This window comes from Lathyrus oleraceus, chromosome 7 (assembly GCF_024323335.1).
Source record: "Lathyrus oleraceus cultivar Zhongwan6 chromosome 7, CAAS_Psat_ZW6_1.0, whole genome shotgun sequence".
NCBI lineage: Eukaryota > Viridiplantae > Streptophyta > Magnoliopsida > Fabales > Fabaceae > Lathyrus > Lathyrus oleraceus.
In genome coordinates this window covers 51,732,320-51,749,142 of record NC_066585.1, presented here as the reverse complement: position 1 = coordinate 51,749,142, position 16,823 = coordinate 51,732,320, and the positions used below count along the sequence as shown (strand labels likewise).

Sequence of the window (16,823 nt, the reverse complement as noted above, 5' to 3'; positions counted from 1 at the left end):
AGTTTCCATTAGTATCCTCATTGATGGAATTTCAACCTCTATCGGTAACACAACTTCCATACCGTATACAAGTGAAAATGGGGTTGCCCCAGTTGAAGTACGGACTGATGTTCTATATCCGTGTAGTGCAAAAGGCAGCATTTCATGCCAATCTTTGTAGGTAACAACCATCTTTTGAATGATCTTCTTGATATTCTTATTTGCAGCTTCAACTGCCCCATTCATCTTGGGACGGTAAGGAGAAGAGTTGTGATGCTCGATCCTGAAACTTTCACATAATTCATCCATCATTTTGTTGTTCAGATTGGAGCCATTGTCAGTGATGATCTTGTTTGGAATGCCATATCGGCAAATGAGATTATTTTTGATGAATCTGACCACCACTTGCTTTGTCACCTTTGCATACGAAGCTGCTTCCACCCATTTGGTGAAGTAATCAATTGACACGAGAATGAAACGGTGTCCGTTGGAAGCTTTGGGTTCAATCATACCGATCATGTCAATGCCCCACATTGAGAATGGCCAAGGAGCAGAAATCACATTCAAAAAGGTTGGTGGTACATGAACCTTATCAGCGTAGATCTGACATTTGTGACACTTCTTTACAAATTTGCAGCAATCTGATTCCATGGTCAACCAGTAGTAACCAGCTCTCAACATCTTTCTTGACATAGAGTGGTCGTTTGCATGAGTACCAAAGGACCCTTCGTGAACTTCTTTCATCAACATTTCTGCTTCCTTTTTGTCAACACATCTGAGTAAGACCATGTCATAATTCCTCTTATAGAGCACATTCTGATTAAGGAAGAAACTGCCTGACAATCTTCTCAAAGTCTTTTTATCTTTTTCTGTTGCTCCAAGAGGATACTCCTGAGTCTGAAGGAAATGCTTGATATCGTGGTACCATGGTTTATCATCAAAACTGGCCTCAGCTGTAAACACATGTGCTGGTCTACCAAGTCGCTTGATCACAATTCTGGGTACTTCGCTTGGAAAACCCACTTGATACATTGAAGACAACGTAGCTAGAGCATCCGCCATATGATTCTCATCCCGAGGAATGTGATGCAATTCAACCTTGGTGAAGAAAGTCAACAATCTTCTTGCATAGTCTTTGTATGGGATCAAGCCAGGGTGGCGTGTTTCCCATTCTCCTTTGATCTGATTGATAACTAACGCTGAGTCACCATAAACAGTAAGATTTTTGATGCGGAGGTCAATGGCTTCTTCAAGACCCATGATACAGGCTTCATATTCAGCAATGTTGTTTGTACATTCAAAGCAAATTCTTGCCGTGAAAGGAATATGAGAACCTTCTGGTGTGATAATGACTGCACCTACTCCATGTCCATAAACGTTGGAAGCTCCATCAAATACTAAACCCCATTGAGAATCTGGTTCAGGTCCTTCTTCAGGAAGTGGCTCTTTACAATCTCTGGATTTTAGGAACATGACATCTTCATCAGGAAACTCATCCTCATTATCATCGTGATCTTCAACGGGTTGGTGAGCAAGGTACTCAGCCAACACACTGCTCTTGATAGCTTTCTGGGTATGATACTCAATGTCGTATTCTGATAACAGCATCTGCCATCTTGCAATCTTACCAGTGAGTGCAGGCTTCTCAAAAATGTACTTGATTGGATCCATTTTGGATATCAACCAAGTGGTGTGACTTAACATATACTACCTCAATCTCTTAGCAGCCCAAGCCAATGCACAACATGTCTTCTCGAGTAAGGAGTATCGTGATTCACAGTCAGTAAATTTCTTGCTTAAGTAGTAAATGGCATGCTCTTTCTTTCCAGTTTCGTCTTGTTGACCCAGAATACAACCCATAGAATTCTCAAGCACTGTCAAATACATAACCAACGGTCTTCCAGCAACAGGTGGTAACAAGATAGGAGGCTCCATGAGGTACTCTTTGATACTGTCAAATGCTTTCTGATAATCCTCTGTCCAAACACAATTCTGACTCTTTCTCAGCAATTTGAAGATAGGTTCACAAGTGGCAGTCATGTGAGAAATAAACCGGGATATGTAATTCAATCGTCCTAGAAAACCTCTCACTTGCCTTTGTGTTTTTGGTGCGGGCATCTCTTGGATAACTTTTACTTTATCTGGATCAACTTCAATGCCTTTTTGGCTGACAATGAAGCCCAAGAGTTTACCTGACCTGACGCCAAATGTGCATTTGTTCGGATTGAGGCGAAGACGGAACTTCCTCAATCGTTGAAACAGCTTCAATAGATCTACTAAGTGACCTTCTTCTGAACGAGACTTCGCAATCATGTCATCCACATAAACCTCAATCTCTTTGTGCATCATGTCGTGAAAGAGCGTTGTCATGGCTCGCTGGTAAGTAGCACCTGCGTTCTTCAACCCAAACGGCATTACTTGATAACAGAATGTTCCCCATGGTGTTATGAATGTAGTTTTTTCCATGTCTTCGGGAGCCATTTTGATCTGGTTATACCCGGAGAATCCGTCCATGAAGGAGAATATGTCAAACTTTGCTGTATTGTCTACCAACATGTCAATGTGAGGCAGGGGGAAATCATCCTTTGGGCTTGCTCTATTTAAGTCACGATAGTCGACACACATTCGTACCTTCCCGTCCTTCTTAGGAACTGGCACAATATTTGCTATCCACTATGGATACACTGAAGTGGCAAGAAAACCAGCATCTATTTGCTTCAGAACTTCTTCTTTAATTTTGACGGCCATATCTGGATGTGTTCTTCTTAATTTTTGTTTGACCGGTGGACATTCTGGCTTCAAAGGTAGCTTGTGCTCTACGATGTCAGTGTCGAGACCAGGCATATCTTGATAAGACCAAGCAAACACATCTACATACTCTTTCAACAGGCTGATCAATTGCTCCTTGACCTGTGGGGATAACAATGCTCCAATTTTGACTTCTTTCACATTTTCTTCCGAACCCAAGTTGACTGTTTCCAAAGGCTCCTTATATGGCTGAATAGTGTCTTCTTCATTTTCAAGCTGGCGGGCGACCTCTTCTGGAATCTCATCCCACTCTTCCTCTTCAGCTTCGAATACAGAATGTTCAAAGTTTGGGAGAGGGCATGATGTTATTGTGTTCAACGGGTTTAAGTAACCTGTACAAACAATTGTTTTTAGAGGACTGACCATGACATGCAAAAATGTGTTCTTTTTAAGGTTTTTTTGTGTTACCATTTTCCGAAAAAGCTGAAAAGATAAAAGGACACAAGTGTATAGGAACACAAAAGATCTTTTTCATGGATAGTACGTTTTTGACAAAAGTGCCCATTTTACAAAATTAATGCTTCGCGCTTTGGGCTAAAGCGGAAGATTTTTGAAAACTGAAAAGCTTAATTACTTTGATATGTGGACACAATGTGGGATGTCAACTGCGGTCTAGTTCTTCATAACTACTCCTGGTGTCACAAATCTGGGGCCTTCTTTTATAGTTGGCTCTTGTGTTGTAATTATGCGTCAGCTTGAAATGGATCTGCTGGCGGGAAGCAACTGTTAGAAGACTGGACCAAGACAGACAACCTGTATGCACGTGATGCATGGATATGCAAAATGAATGATTTTCCAAGGAACTCTAAGTGAAGGAAAAGATAGAATTGCAAACATTTTTGATAACAAAACAAAGTTATCAACCCAAAATACAACCAAGAAAACCATTTAAAGACATGTGTCATCAGGACGAGCATAAACAAGTAGGAGTTGTCCTTCAAGTCTCTCAATTCTTTCTTCATAGGCCTTCTGCATAAAAGCTTTCTCCTTCACCAAACTGTCTACAAGACCTTTCCATGCACCTGAGGACTGTGGAATCTGGGAGTAATCTGTTGTGCATGAGGAAAATAAATCCTCTTGCACCCTTGGACGTTTACCTGCACGATCTTCTCCACTCTACTCCTTTAACTGTCTCTGAAGTTCTTCATTTTCCATTTCGAGCACCTGGGCCTTATCCTTCCAAGCGTCTCTCTCTTTCTCGACCCTCTCCAAGGTGGCTTGGAGTTCTTCTTTGTCATCTAGCGGAAGGTAGAGGGTCTTCAACGGAGCGGGTTTGATAGGATCATGATGTGGGTATGGCATTTTCAACTGTATAGCTCTGGCTCTGATCCACTGGAGGTACGGCTCATAGGAGGTACAATCTTTCTTACCCAATTCAAGTCTCCCTTTGCGACAAACACCATGCCAAGCTCTTACTACTCTCTCTTTCATAGTAGGGTCCTCCTCGTTATCCCTCAAGAAAATACCTTCTAAAAGAATGTTAGGAGGCTTGTCCTTCATAGGGTAACCGAGTTGTCTCCTAGCAGTACTGGATTATAAGAAATGATTCCCTTTGTGCCCATGAGGGGCACATTGGGGAACTCCCCGCAACCATCAATGATCTTCACATCGTCTAAAACTCTACTATACCATGCAATATCTGACTGGGTAAGAGACATAATCCTCTGTGACCACTGAAGTCCTGACTTGCGATCCCAAAAAGTAGCTGACTTAGGAAGATGAGAGACAAACCATTTGTAGAGTAACGGTATACAGCAGACTATGGTTCCTCCTCCTTTCAAAGTACGGTAATGGATGGAATGATAGGTGTCTCCGAGCAAAGTTGGAACAAGATTACCACTTAGGAAGATGCGTATAGCATATGAATCCACAAAACCTTCAATATTAGGAAATAGTAACAAACCGTAGATCAACAAGGTGAACAGATGCTCCACAATAATATCACAACCTTGACTGGCAAAATAAGAAACCTTCCCCATTAAGAACTTGGCAGTGAAACCTGGAAGTCCTCCTTTGGTGGTGAAGTTATTCTTGAATTCTGACTTCTTCATGTACAACACTTTTGCAAGAGAACTGTGCTCGGGTAACTTTTCTGAACCAGAGAAAGGTACTGTATCAGCAACTGGGATGTGAAGCAACTGGGCATACTCTTCCAATGTAGGCATGAGTTGATAGTCTGGGAATGTGAAACAGTGATAGACTGGATCATAGAACTGTACTAATGTCTGCAATAACCCTTCTTCCATCCTAAGTGTCAATAAAGATATAAGTGCCCCATATTTGTCTCTGAAACCAATAGGATCTGCGATCGAAGAAACCAGTTTCTTTAGTTCATCTATCTTTGGATTGATGAGATTGTACCTTTTCACACTTCTCCGTCCAAAATCCATGTTTCCTGCAATATTTGCAATCCTCACTTTAAGTTCCTTGGAAAAAGGTTGAAATGATGGGAATGAATGCATGTCATGCATGAATGCAACAAACACAAACATGGTCAAACAATACAAGGTTCAAAGTTCATCACCAGCATGGAGTTTAGGACAAAGCCCCCAGATAAGTTCTAAGGTTCACCTGGCAAACGGGTTCTAAAAGTTCCCAAGGTTATGGATCCTTCTTCGGATAATACCGGGTTAAGCAACTGCTCGCTTTCCAATATTATTCTCAAAAGAATCTCGCTTGAGTGTGATATCGCGTATCAACCAAACCAGACTTTTGGTCCGAAGTGGTCACCGCATCACATCCTAAGTAAGGCCAAGATGGGGTAAAGGTAAACTAAGGTCCTTGGCTTCACGGGCCCGTCGAAAGCAACAATGCCTCACAAATGACTTGTTTTAGCACTATCACCCTCAAAGAGGCCTCCACCAAGCGGACAAAGGCTCAAGTCAACTCGGTAAGGATTGTCTCCTATCAAGTCAACCTGAATTATCATCCATCCTATCTCAAATGTGCCCCAAATCCGGGTATAGGATTTATCACAAGTATCCCCCAAAACCGTAAATAACAAACATTACAAACAATACAATTTAGCAAATATTCACAAAGCAAACATATAAACAAGCAAAGATAGGCTAAACCCTCAAATAAGTTTAAGCATTGTATCCCCAACAGAGTCGCCATTCTGTCGCGGCGGGATTTTTCACGAGATTAAGTATTGATTGAACTTAACCCGTTTGAAAAATATTTTAAATGCAAGAGTCGCCACCGTCTTTTATTTTATCCAAAAAGAGGAAGGGAAAAATAACGATAAATCCCTTTAGAGTTACGGGTTCGGGGGTTGGTTATGCAAAGGGAAGGTATTAACACCCTCTACATCTGTGGTACTCCACAGGAACCTTTTTGCTTATGTTTATGTGAATGCTTTGCTTTTTTCGCTTTGATCGTTTGATTGGGGAGATGAGAAAAGAACTTGATTTTATTGTTTTTGGACTCGATAAAGTCGTAGACTTCATGCCTACGTATCTCTAAGGCGCAATGGAGAAATCAGAATCCACGTAGTTCTCCCAAAAGAAAAGGGGAAAGTCTGTTTTGTTGATTTTAGATTGGCGTGTCTTGCCATCTCTTGCTCGACCTAGGCGAGAGGCTTCGAGACTGACACGTCCTTTTGAAAATGTTTTTAAACTGAAAAGCCAAAGCTGGCAAAAGATTTGAATGAGCCTAAACCCTGAAACAATGCATAAATGGGCTCATTATAAGGAAGCCCAAAAGTAAGCTTGTGAGTGTGTGAAAAGGGTTTCTTAAACGGCGACCGTTGGAATCGCATCGGGTTTCTCTTTTTTGGATTTTTCGATTTTTTAACATAAAACGTGAACAATACGATTAAACACACAATACAGAACATAAAAAATGCGAGAAAGTAAATTATTACAACACAGTTAGCTATGAATAGTTAGTATTACGAATAGTTAGTGGAGTTAATCGAGCTGAAACTGAAACGAAACGGTTAGTAACAACATAAACAAATATATAAAAAAACAATATAAACATTTACTTTAGACAAAATAAACATTTGATATAAATAAACATTTAATTAAAATAAACATTTAATTAAAATAAACATTTAAACAAATAATTAATTTAACTAACATTTAAATAAAACATATATGCAAAATAATAATAAAAGATAAACAATATTTAGTAAACAAAAGTAATATATATATATATATATATATATATATATATATATATATATATATATATATATATATATATATATATATATATATATATATTATTTATTTATTTATTTATAGACAATAAATATATAGTAGACAAAAATAATATATATGTACATTTAGACAAATAATATATAATAGACAAAAATAATATATATATATATATATATATATATATATATATATATATATATATATATATATAATATATATATATATATATATATATATATATATACAAATAATATATAATAGACAAAGATAATACATATATATATATATATATATATATATATATATATATATATATATATATATATATATATATATTTATTTAGATATATAATAGACAAAAATAATATATATATATATATATATATATATATATATATATATATATATATATATATATATGTATATTTAGATAAATAATATATTAAAACACATGTCGGCAAGCCGGAACTTTGTCGATTTCAGAGATAAGTGAAGAATATTACCTTGTGTGAAGAGGATGAACTTCTGATCGTCCAAATGATCGACCGAAAGCTGGAAACTGTCACCGACGCAGTGCTGGCTGCCTTCGTGAGTACCTGACTTCAACGTCGCTTTTGATCGGTGAAACGACGCCGGAATGAAATGAACCTTGGATATTTGTGACCTGGACTCAACGAACTTCAAAGATATGAAATCGGTTTTGTGTTTCGGTGAATAATCGGGACGATTTTGGGTTACCGAAAATGAAGAACAAGTGAAATACGGTAATGCTTTTGGAAAAATATTTCTTTTCAATTCTCTGTTTCTCTCAACACACGTTTTTTCCTTACTGATCCACCTCTTTTTCCTTCCTCCCTTTTTCTTACTAACCACATCTATATATATATATATTTAGATTACTTAAACAATAAGAAACCTAAAAAATATCTAACATAAATTAATAATATATATTTAGATTACTTAAACAATAAGAAACCTAAAAAATATCTAACATAAATTAATAATATATATTTAGATTACTTAAACAATAAGAAACCTAAAAAATATCTAACATAAATTAATAATATATATTTAGATTACTTAAACAATAAGAAACCTAAAAAATATCTAACATAAATTAATAATATATATTTAGATTACTTAAACAATAAGAAACCTAAAAAATATCTAACATAAATTAATAATATGTATTTAGATTACATAAACAATAAGAAACCTAAAAAATATCTAACATAAATTAATAATATATATTTAGATTACTTAAACAATAAGAAACCTAAAAAAATATCTAACATAAATTAATAATATAATTTATATATTATATAATAATAATAATAATAAACTAATATAATATTAATCCTAATTAAATAAACTAATTAACAACTAAACACAATTAATATTAAGCACAAATAATATTAAACGGCACACGATTAAAATACGATAAAATCGAGCGACACGAACGCGATAAAAACGATGACAATTTGCACAGCAAAACAGACAAATTGATAAAACCAATAAACCAGTAAACCGGTAAACCAGTAAAATCAACAACACGACTCAAACAGACTCGATTAAATCACACGGCACAACACGTAATTAAATAAACAACCCTAGGCAATAATAAAATCAACACGACATCACGAAAACGCTGACAAACACAATCACAAATAATCGGACAATACGAAAACTCTAATATATTCGAAATACAGTCAAAATACCGACAAACAAACAATTAAATAGATAAAAACGCACAAAACCTAATCGAAGCGATGCCACACACAAAAGAGATAAACGAGATAAATACGAGGCAACGATATCGGCCAGGTTTTGCTAAAACAACGAAATACAACACGGTAAGCAACGAAAACATACAAAACCTAATCAAACCAGTTGTCACGCGAAGTTTAAGAAATTGAGATGAATACGAGACAACGAGATTAATCAAGATGTGGTCAACAAAGCCAAAGTCAAATTTTAGGGTGCGACACCATGGTCAGTTGTATCAGCAGAGAATGAAGAAAGCATTCGACAAGAAGGTCAAGCCTCGTGTATTCCGAGAAGGTGACCTCGTGCTCAAGAAAGTCTTGTCTTTCGTGCCCGATTCCAGGGGCAAGTGGACTCCAAACTACGAGGGTCCATATGTTGTTAAGAGAGCCTTTTCAGGCGGAGCTTTGATGCTTACAACAATGGATGGGGAGGATTTCACTCGTCCTGTGAATTCAGATGCAGTCAAGAAATACTTCGCCTAAAAAAAAGTATATGCAAATGAAAAACAGAATAGCTCGCTAAGTTGAAAACCCGAAAGGGCGGCTTAGGCAAAAATGAGCGTCTCGGTGGAGAACCCGAACGGGTAATCCAGGCAAAAGTTAGAGACTTGAAAAAAGAAGTATATTTGCATCCCGCTAGATTGAGTACCTCACCCTGGGGCAATCTAGGCAAAAATTAGGGATTCGGCAAGTAACTGCATCCTGACAAGACTTTCTGTTCCGCAGCTATCTTTTCGTCAGAGGTTCTCGATTCGTCGTCGACTGAAGCTTCGCATACATCGAGATTCAAATTGGTAGAGAAAGGATCATTATGTTCAATGTAGCCCTCTTCCAATATATATCACTGATTTCAAATTTGTACAGATCTGTGGAGTCTTGCCATTTGCAGGCTACCATTCCATCAAATCAATTTGAGCTTTTTATCCAATTATTTGCACTCTTATTTGTTTCAATTCAACAAATGTTTTGCATGTTTTAATTGATAAAATGTCAGTGTTTTAAACAAATAAAATTTTTCAAATTGTTGTTTTAAACAAAGTGAACATTCACAATGATGAAAGGATACTCAAGAATTTTTCAGTGCTCTCCCAAGGGTGGCATGATTTCCAACAGGTAAGACATTTGTTCATATTCCTGGCATTTGGTTGTATCCTCTTTCTCCTGCTTTGTTGTTGGGGTTGTTCCCCAAGCAGAATGTTTGTTGGGGTTGTTCCCCAAGCAGATGTTGTTGAGGACTTCGTTTTCTTCTCCAGCAGTATTCTCCCCAGTATGGGTGTTTTCCTTGTGGAAGATTCGGTAGTTAGTGGTTGGAAACCCAGGTACTCCGTTTCTCCCCAATGCAGTCGCTAGCAGAGTTGTTGGTTCTCTCCTCAGCATGGTTGCTTTCTTGTTAAAGATTCAGTGGATGATGGATTGATATCTCGGTACTTTACCGTTTTCCCCAGCATTGTCGCAAGCAGGGTTGTTGCTATCTTTTCTTAGCACAGTCGCTAGTGGAATCTGTGATATATTCCCAGAGCAGAGTACTTGTGGAAGATTTTGTTTGCTCCAGCAGTACCCTTTTTCCCGGCCAAGTCGCCAGCGGAGTTGCTATATCTCCCCATCAGTGCGCTTATCCCTACAACAGAGCAGTGATTGTGTTCCTCCTCATCAGTTGTGGATGTTCTCTTTAGAAGAGTCAGCATTTAGTGGTTGATCCCCAGATCTCTTCCATATCCCCAGTGGGTTCCCGCAGTGGATTTCCCCAGTAGATCTGCCAGTAGATTTGTGGTTTGGAGGATTGTATTTATGCAAAATCCCCATTGGGGTTGGTATCCCCAACAGAATCAGGATTGTATCTGTGATATCCCCTCAGAGCCTCCGTCAGAACTGGTATTCTCGACAGAGTTGATTTTGTGGCAGTTTCTGCTTGTTGAAATCCCTGTTTCCCCAGCTTGGTTGGTGGTCTATCATCCAGAGATTGGGTTGATTCCCTGATTGTTCTGATCCTCAGTAGAGTGGCTTGTTGCAGAATCTACTTGTGTGATCTGTTCTTTCCTCCAGTGGGTTGTATTCCCGATGGAATGGCTACTTGTGTTCTCCCCAGGTAGAGTTGCTTGTGCAGTGGATTCTACATGGATGGTCTGTTCTTCCGCAGTGGGTGGTTCCCCAGTGGAGTTGTATGGATTTGCTTTTGTAGCAGTTCTCGCTTATGCAGTGAACTTTTGATACTGAGGATTCCCCTGCAGATATCGCGGGATTTCCCCCATTCCCCAACAGATTTGTCTTTGTGGTCGTTGTTGCCTGTTGTGACTTTCTGTACTCCAGTTGGGTGATTGTTGATCCATTGCTCAGAGATTTGGTGATATCTCTGATCTTTTGCCTCCCGCAGATCTTTGCTTCTCAGCTTGTAGATCTCCAGCAGATCGGCTTTCTAGTTGGTTCTTCCCCTGGAAGTATAGTACCGGGCGTTTGAGTCCTGTACCCTGTTTGTGTTAGATATGTCTGTTTTGTCAGCATTCATCAAACATAAATTACGCATATTCATGCATACTCATAAACATTCAGATATTCATGTTGCATTTTTGCCATATATCTTTTGTTTGTTGTTCTCCTGCTATGGGTAGTACAGATCTCCAATAGATCTCCCCCAAGCAGATGTTGGGTGTTTAAATCTCTCCATATAGAGTCAACCCATAAGCAGAAAGCGTCTGTCTTTCCTTATGCAGTTCCCCACTGAGATTATCCTCGTGGATGACGGTTTCTTCCGTTTCCTCCCAACATATATATTGGGATGGATCTTCCTATTGAGTTATATCCTCATAGGACGAGTCTTGGTTCAGTCTGTCTTTTCGGTTTGATCCCGAATTAGCTATTTGTCGGCTGTTTCTCGTGCTTCCCTGTGGAATAAACGAATGAATTGCCCAGTAACCGACATTAATTCTTTTATCCCTAGCGGAACCTTTTTGGGGCCTCTACCCAGTAACCGGTAGTTGTAAGTCCTATGTTCCCTCTTCTTGGTGGAAGTTGTGGTTATATACCCTTTTCCCCAGCAAGAGTTGATTTGGCCACTACCCCGTTTTCGGTAGTCGTAAGTCCTATCTTTTTTCCCCTAGCAGAGGTAACCTTTGTGGTTCGATCTGATTGATGGCGGATTGTTATGATGTTGTGTTTTTCTCCCCCAGCGGAGTTTGTGCCTTGTGGTACAGGTGGATAATTGCCGGTTGCTAGCAATTTTATCCCCAGCCAGAGTTTTGGTATTCTACCCCGTATTCGATAGTTGTAAACCCTAATTTCTCCCCTTGGCAGAGTTAACCTTGTTGTTCATCCTAACCGATGACGGTTACTCTTTGTGGTTATCTTCATTCAGATTCGATGTTGATATTCCTTCTTTACTTTTGGGAAATTGCCGTATGCTCGCAATTGTATCCCCAGCAAGTCTTGTGGATAATTGTTGTATGCTTGCAATTTTATCCTTTTTGAAGTCGCCAGTGGGTTCTTTCACCGTTTGCTAGTGATTTGTTCCCCGGATTATTGATTGTTTATCAATATATCCCCAGCTAGTTCTTGTGGGTAATTGCCGGATGCTTGCAATTCATCCCCAGTTGAGTCGTTTTTCATTTACCCGTTTGCTTGGTAATGTTTGTTGCTCTCTTTGATTGGTCATCGTTATATACCCAGTTTGGTATCCCGATGCCTTTTCTTTTCGGTCGATTTATCCTTTGTTAACCCAGTAACTGGTAGTGGATAATCTTCCATGCGAGTATGTTATCCACGTTCTGACGGTAATGGATAACATATCTCATGCACTCTTCAGTCGAAGCCTTTTGTGTTTCCCCAGTCGAGTAAGATTCGTTGTTTCCCTTTGCGGAATCGAATTTTCTTTGTTATTCTCGGATAATTGTCGGATGCTTGCAATTTATCCTTGTGGGTTGTCTTTCATTTACCCGGATGCTTGGTATCGATTGCCTCTCTTTTGGTTAGTCACCTATTATATGCCCTAACCGGTATCTCTGGTGTCTCTTCCTTTTCGAGCTTATTATTCACGTTCTGAAGGTAATGAATAATATATCTCCTTCACTCTTTGGTTGGAATCCTTTGTTGATTTTCCCCAGTAGAGTAAGATTCGTATTCTTTGTAGAATCGAATATCCATCCTTTAACCAGTTTGTGTTTTGGATGATGAGTGTTTTGGCAGTATTTACCAATTCATGTTTTCGGTAGATCACCTATTATATACCCAGTAACCGGTATCCTTGGTGTTTCTTACCATGCGAGTGTATTATCTACGTTCTGACGGTAATAGATAATATATCTCATGCGAGTATTCTATCCACGTTCTGACGGTAATGGATATTATATCTCATGCACTCTTTGGGTTTGTGTCCCCAGTTGAGTAAGATTCGTCTTCCCGTTGTGGATTCGAATGTCCATCCTGTAAGTCGATTTGCTTTTTCAAGCCCTCCTTTCGGATGATGAGTGTTTTGGCAGTAAATACCAATTCACGCTTCGGTCGGTCACCTATTATATACTTTGGTATCCCTGGTGTTCCTTCCTTTCTGCTCCCTGTTATGACCTTGGTCCTCTGTGGAGTCAGATTTTCCTGAGTCGATATACCTTTTTCAGGTCTTTCTCAGATGTTTGGTTGATTGATATCTCTCACCCTTATACCGGTCATAGATATTCATTCTTCCTGAGTTTGTTACCCTTATACCGGTAACACCTCATCTTGTTGCTGTTCCCCAGGAGAGTTTCTTTGTTAGACCTTTCCCGGTGGAATTTCTGTTGGGATTTTACCTCTTGCTGTATTGGTGTTTTCCCCAATATATGCGATTTTTTCCCCAGCGGGGAGGTTCTTTGTGAATCTTTTCCTGGTCCGAGTCCGGATTTTCATCCGAAGTATCCCTTGTGGATAGTTTGAGTCAGCTTGTGTCTTTCCATATGGATGTATCGTCCTTTGGAAATCCTCTGATCCCCAGCTTGAGTCCTTTACTCCCCCAGTAAAGTCTCCAGTCTGTTTTCTGTTTTTCCCTAAATCAGAGTCGTGTCCTGCTCACGCATTCTTTTTCTTTCTATCCCCAATAAGAGTCCCCGTAAGAGTCCTGTTAGAGTCTCTGTTCCTGGTGAGTGTATTACTCCGATGGATTGTCTTTTCTTCTGTGTGAACCATATCCCCACAGAGTTTGTGTCTTTTTGCATGCATACATTTGCATCATGAGGTCTCTTAGGGACCAAAATTTGTCTCATTACTGTTATTTAAGCCCATTCTACCGCGTTGAGATGAAGATTTCTAAACTTCACTTCTCCGGGTAGAATGACCTTAAATAGGGGCATCTGTAAGACCCCAATTTTGTCCCTAAGATCCCTCATGGCATCATATCATATCATATCATTACCTCAAGGATCTTTGTGCACCTTGCCTCCTTCCCTGTGGGTGGGTTGTCTTTTGTGTGGCTCTTGATCACCAAGCATGTTTAGCATTTATATATCATTGCTTTTCATTTGTTTACTAACCCAAAAGTACAAAAATATTGTCATCTAACCTTGTTACTTGCAGATAAAGCAACACTAGGTCAAGCCAGTCAAAGGCAGTCATTGAGCCATAGATGGTGGCCATTCTGAAGAAGTTGGGCACCATGAGCATTCACAAGGGTTCATATGAACCATGACATCATTTTGAATCAAGATCTCAAGTGGAAGAGGCTTGGATTTCATCTGAGCATAGCTCGGTCAGCTGAAACCCTAGAAAAGTCAACACAAGTCAACTGTGCATTCAATCATGGATTTGAAAGTGGGAGATGGTTAGAGAGGCCTCATTCATGTCCATAAAAGTCTCATTTAACATTTCAAACATCAACCTTGAAGAATTGGAGGTCAGATGGAGAGTTTCCAAAAATAGTAAGTGACCTGTAATTTCAAACTGCCAAAAATGGAAAGGTCTTCTCCTCAACTTTACATCATCAAGCAAGCTTCAAATCAAATTTTATCCAACATGAAAGTTGAAGATCTTGCTCTCACATTTCCAAAACGTCCAAGAACATCCATTTCTCATTTGTGGTTGGCAAGTTATGATCAAATCATTGGCAAGGATTTTTGGACTTCAAGCTAGCATAACTTTTGAACTAAAAGGCCAATTCAAGTGGTTCTTTTTGGAGCATTTCACTCTTGATCTCTACTATCATAATCATGCATCATATTTCACAAATTTTCATCACAAAAATAATGCATTTTTCACTTGAATTCATTTTGAATTTTGGAGGGAAATCTCCAATTTAAAAAATATTCATTGCCATTACATTTTTCCATTGCATTTGATTCAAAAATCACATTTTGAGTGCATTTTCATGCAGCCACGAGTACTGTAGCATGCCATGCACATGTGAGGGTATTTTGGCCAAGTTGCATAACACTTCATTTCATCTAATCCTTTTTGCATTAGCCTAATTGGGATTAACAAGTTTGATTAGCAGAGGGTATATATTCCTAATTCTAACGGAATTTCATAACAACAACTCCATAATTTCAGATCCAAAATTTTTCATCTCAAATTCTCTCAACTTTTTTCTTCATTTTCCTTCATTTCTTTTGCTTGTTTTTCGATCTATTCATCATTTACCAGCATTGTGAAGATCTGTTGAAGCAAGATTGTGAAAAATTCTTGAAGAATTGTGACTGTTGAAGCTTGAGCATTCGCATGGCAGTTGGAGATTTCATCAAAATCAAGCATTGCTGAGCTACTTCATTACATCCATTCACCTCTCCAAGCTACATAGAGTATCTGTTTCACACTTCCAGGCCTTGAATCAAGCGAATCCAACTCTGCATCTTCATAGAGGTTAGAATTCGATCGCTCTAATTCATGTAATTATGATGTGCATCTTGTAGATCCTCCATTGCTGATTATGTTGAACTTTAGATCGTGGATTTTCATGCTGTTTTGAGTTAGTTATCATGATTTGAAGTTTGGATGTTGAAACTTGTTTTGCTCGATCCATTTTCTACAGTTAGAGATAGGTCAAATTATTGTTGTATTATTGATGTATGATGAAAGATGAATCGAATGATATATGTATGATGAATTTCTGTGCAAGTTGGATCATGATGATGATGAACACGCGATGAATCTTAGGGTTTTGTGTTTCCAGAAATATTTTGATCTGCCTGGCCGCGTTTTGCATGCTTTTGGTTGTTTGTCTCCCATGCACCAGTCGCGTCTTGCCATCTCACTTAATGAAACGGTGCGTTTCATTAAGTGAGCGCCACAATTTCAAATGCAGCACGGTTCGAATCCGGACCAAGGACATTTCTCATATTTGGCTTTTGTATTTTCTCTTGTATGCTATTCATATTCATATGCTCCTTTCACTTTTTTTTTAATTTTTCTTTCCATAAAAAAAATCATAACTCTAAAAATAATGATCCAATTCACATGAGATTTTTTGTGTAATGTTCCTTGTAATGTCTACTTTTTTATGGATATTTTTCCAAGATTTGTGCTCGGTTGGATTTTTAAATTGCCTAGGGTTTGTTCTTGCATGTCATTCATTGCACATTGCTTGCCATTTCTTTTATGAAATCATGATGCTTGAACCAATGAAGTTGAAAATTTACATGCATAAACTAGACTCATTCCTGGTCATTTTGGTATATGGTTTGTTATTTTTGCATTTCTGGTTTGTGAGATATGATGTGATTAATGGAGGTGTGACAATGTGTGTCACACCATTTCTTGTCCAATTTGCTGATTTTATTTACCTTGCCAAATAAATGCTAAATGCTCTGAATTTTTGCATTATGCTACTCCTGGATGTTAGGATTGATCATGATTTTTTGTAGAATTTTTAGATCCATTTCCAATTTGTTTGAGATTTTCTTTGCTGGTTGGTCATAATTGGAATTTTGTTGAGTGTTGAACTTTCATGATTTGTGAAATTCTCATGCCTTATCACATGAGCTTGAAATTTTGTACATTGATTCTAGACACATTGAAGTTTGTCTTGGCTTTGGTTTGAATCATTTATCACTTGTCATCTCTGTTTTAGGATTGCCTTAAGTTGATGCATCCATTTGTGCCTCCATTGAGCTTGTTTATGCTTACTTTGACTTGATGATGTTAATTGACTTGC

At 38.3% G+C, this 16,823-nt stretch overlaps 1 protein-coding gene across 1 annotated transcript in view; it reads right to left on the bottom strand.

Moving 5' to 3' along the window:
* Window positions 1–10,323, bottom strand: part of LOC127101976 (uncharacterized) — a 133,420-nt gene extending 123,097 nt beyond the window's left edge. The window contains exons 1-3 of the mRNA XM_051039402.1: window positions 10,278–10,323; window positions 7,457–7,828; window positions 4,932–5,182 (exon numbers count right to left, since the gene is read on the bottom strand). Of these exons, the coding sequence (XP_050895359.1) occupies window positions 4,932–5,182; window positions 7,457–7,828; window positions 10,278–10,323 (669 nt within the window). The remainder of the gene's footprint in view (window positions 1–4,931; window positions 5,183–7,456; window positions 7,829–10,277) is intronic.
* Window positions 10,324–16,823: the final 6,500 nt, after the last annotated feature.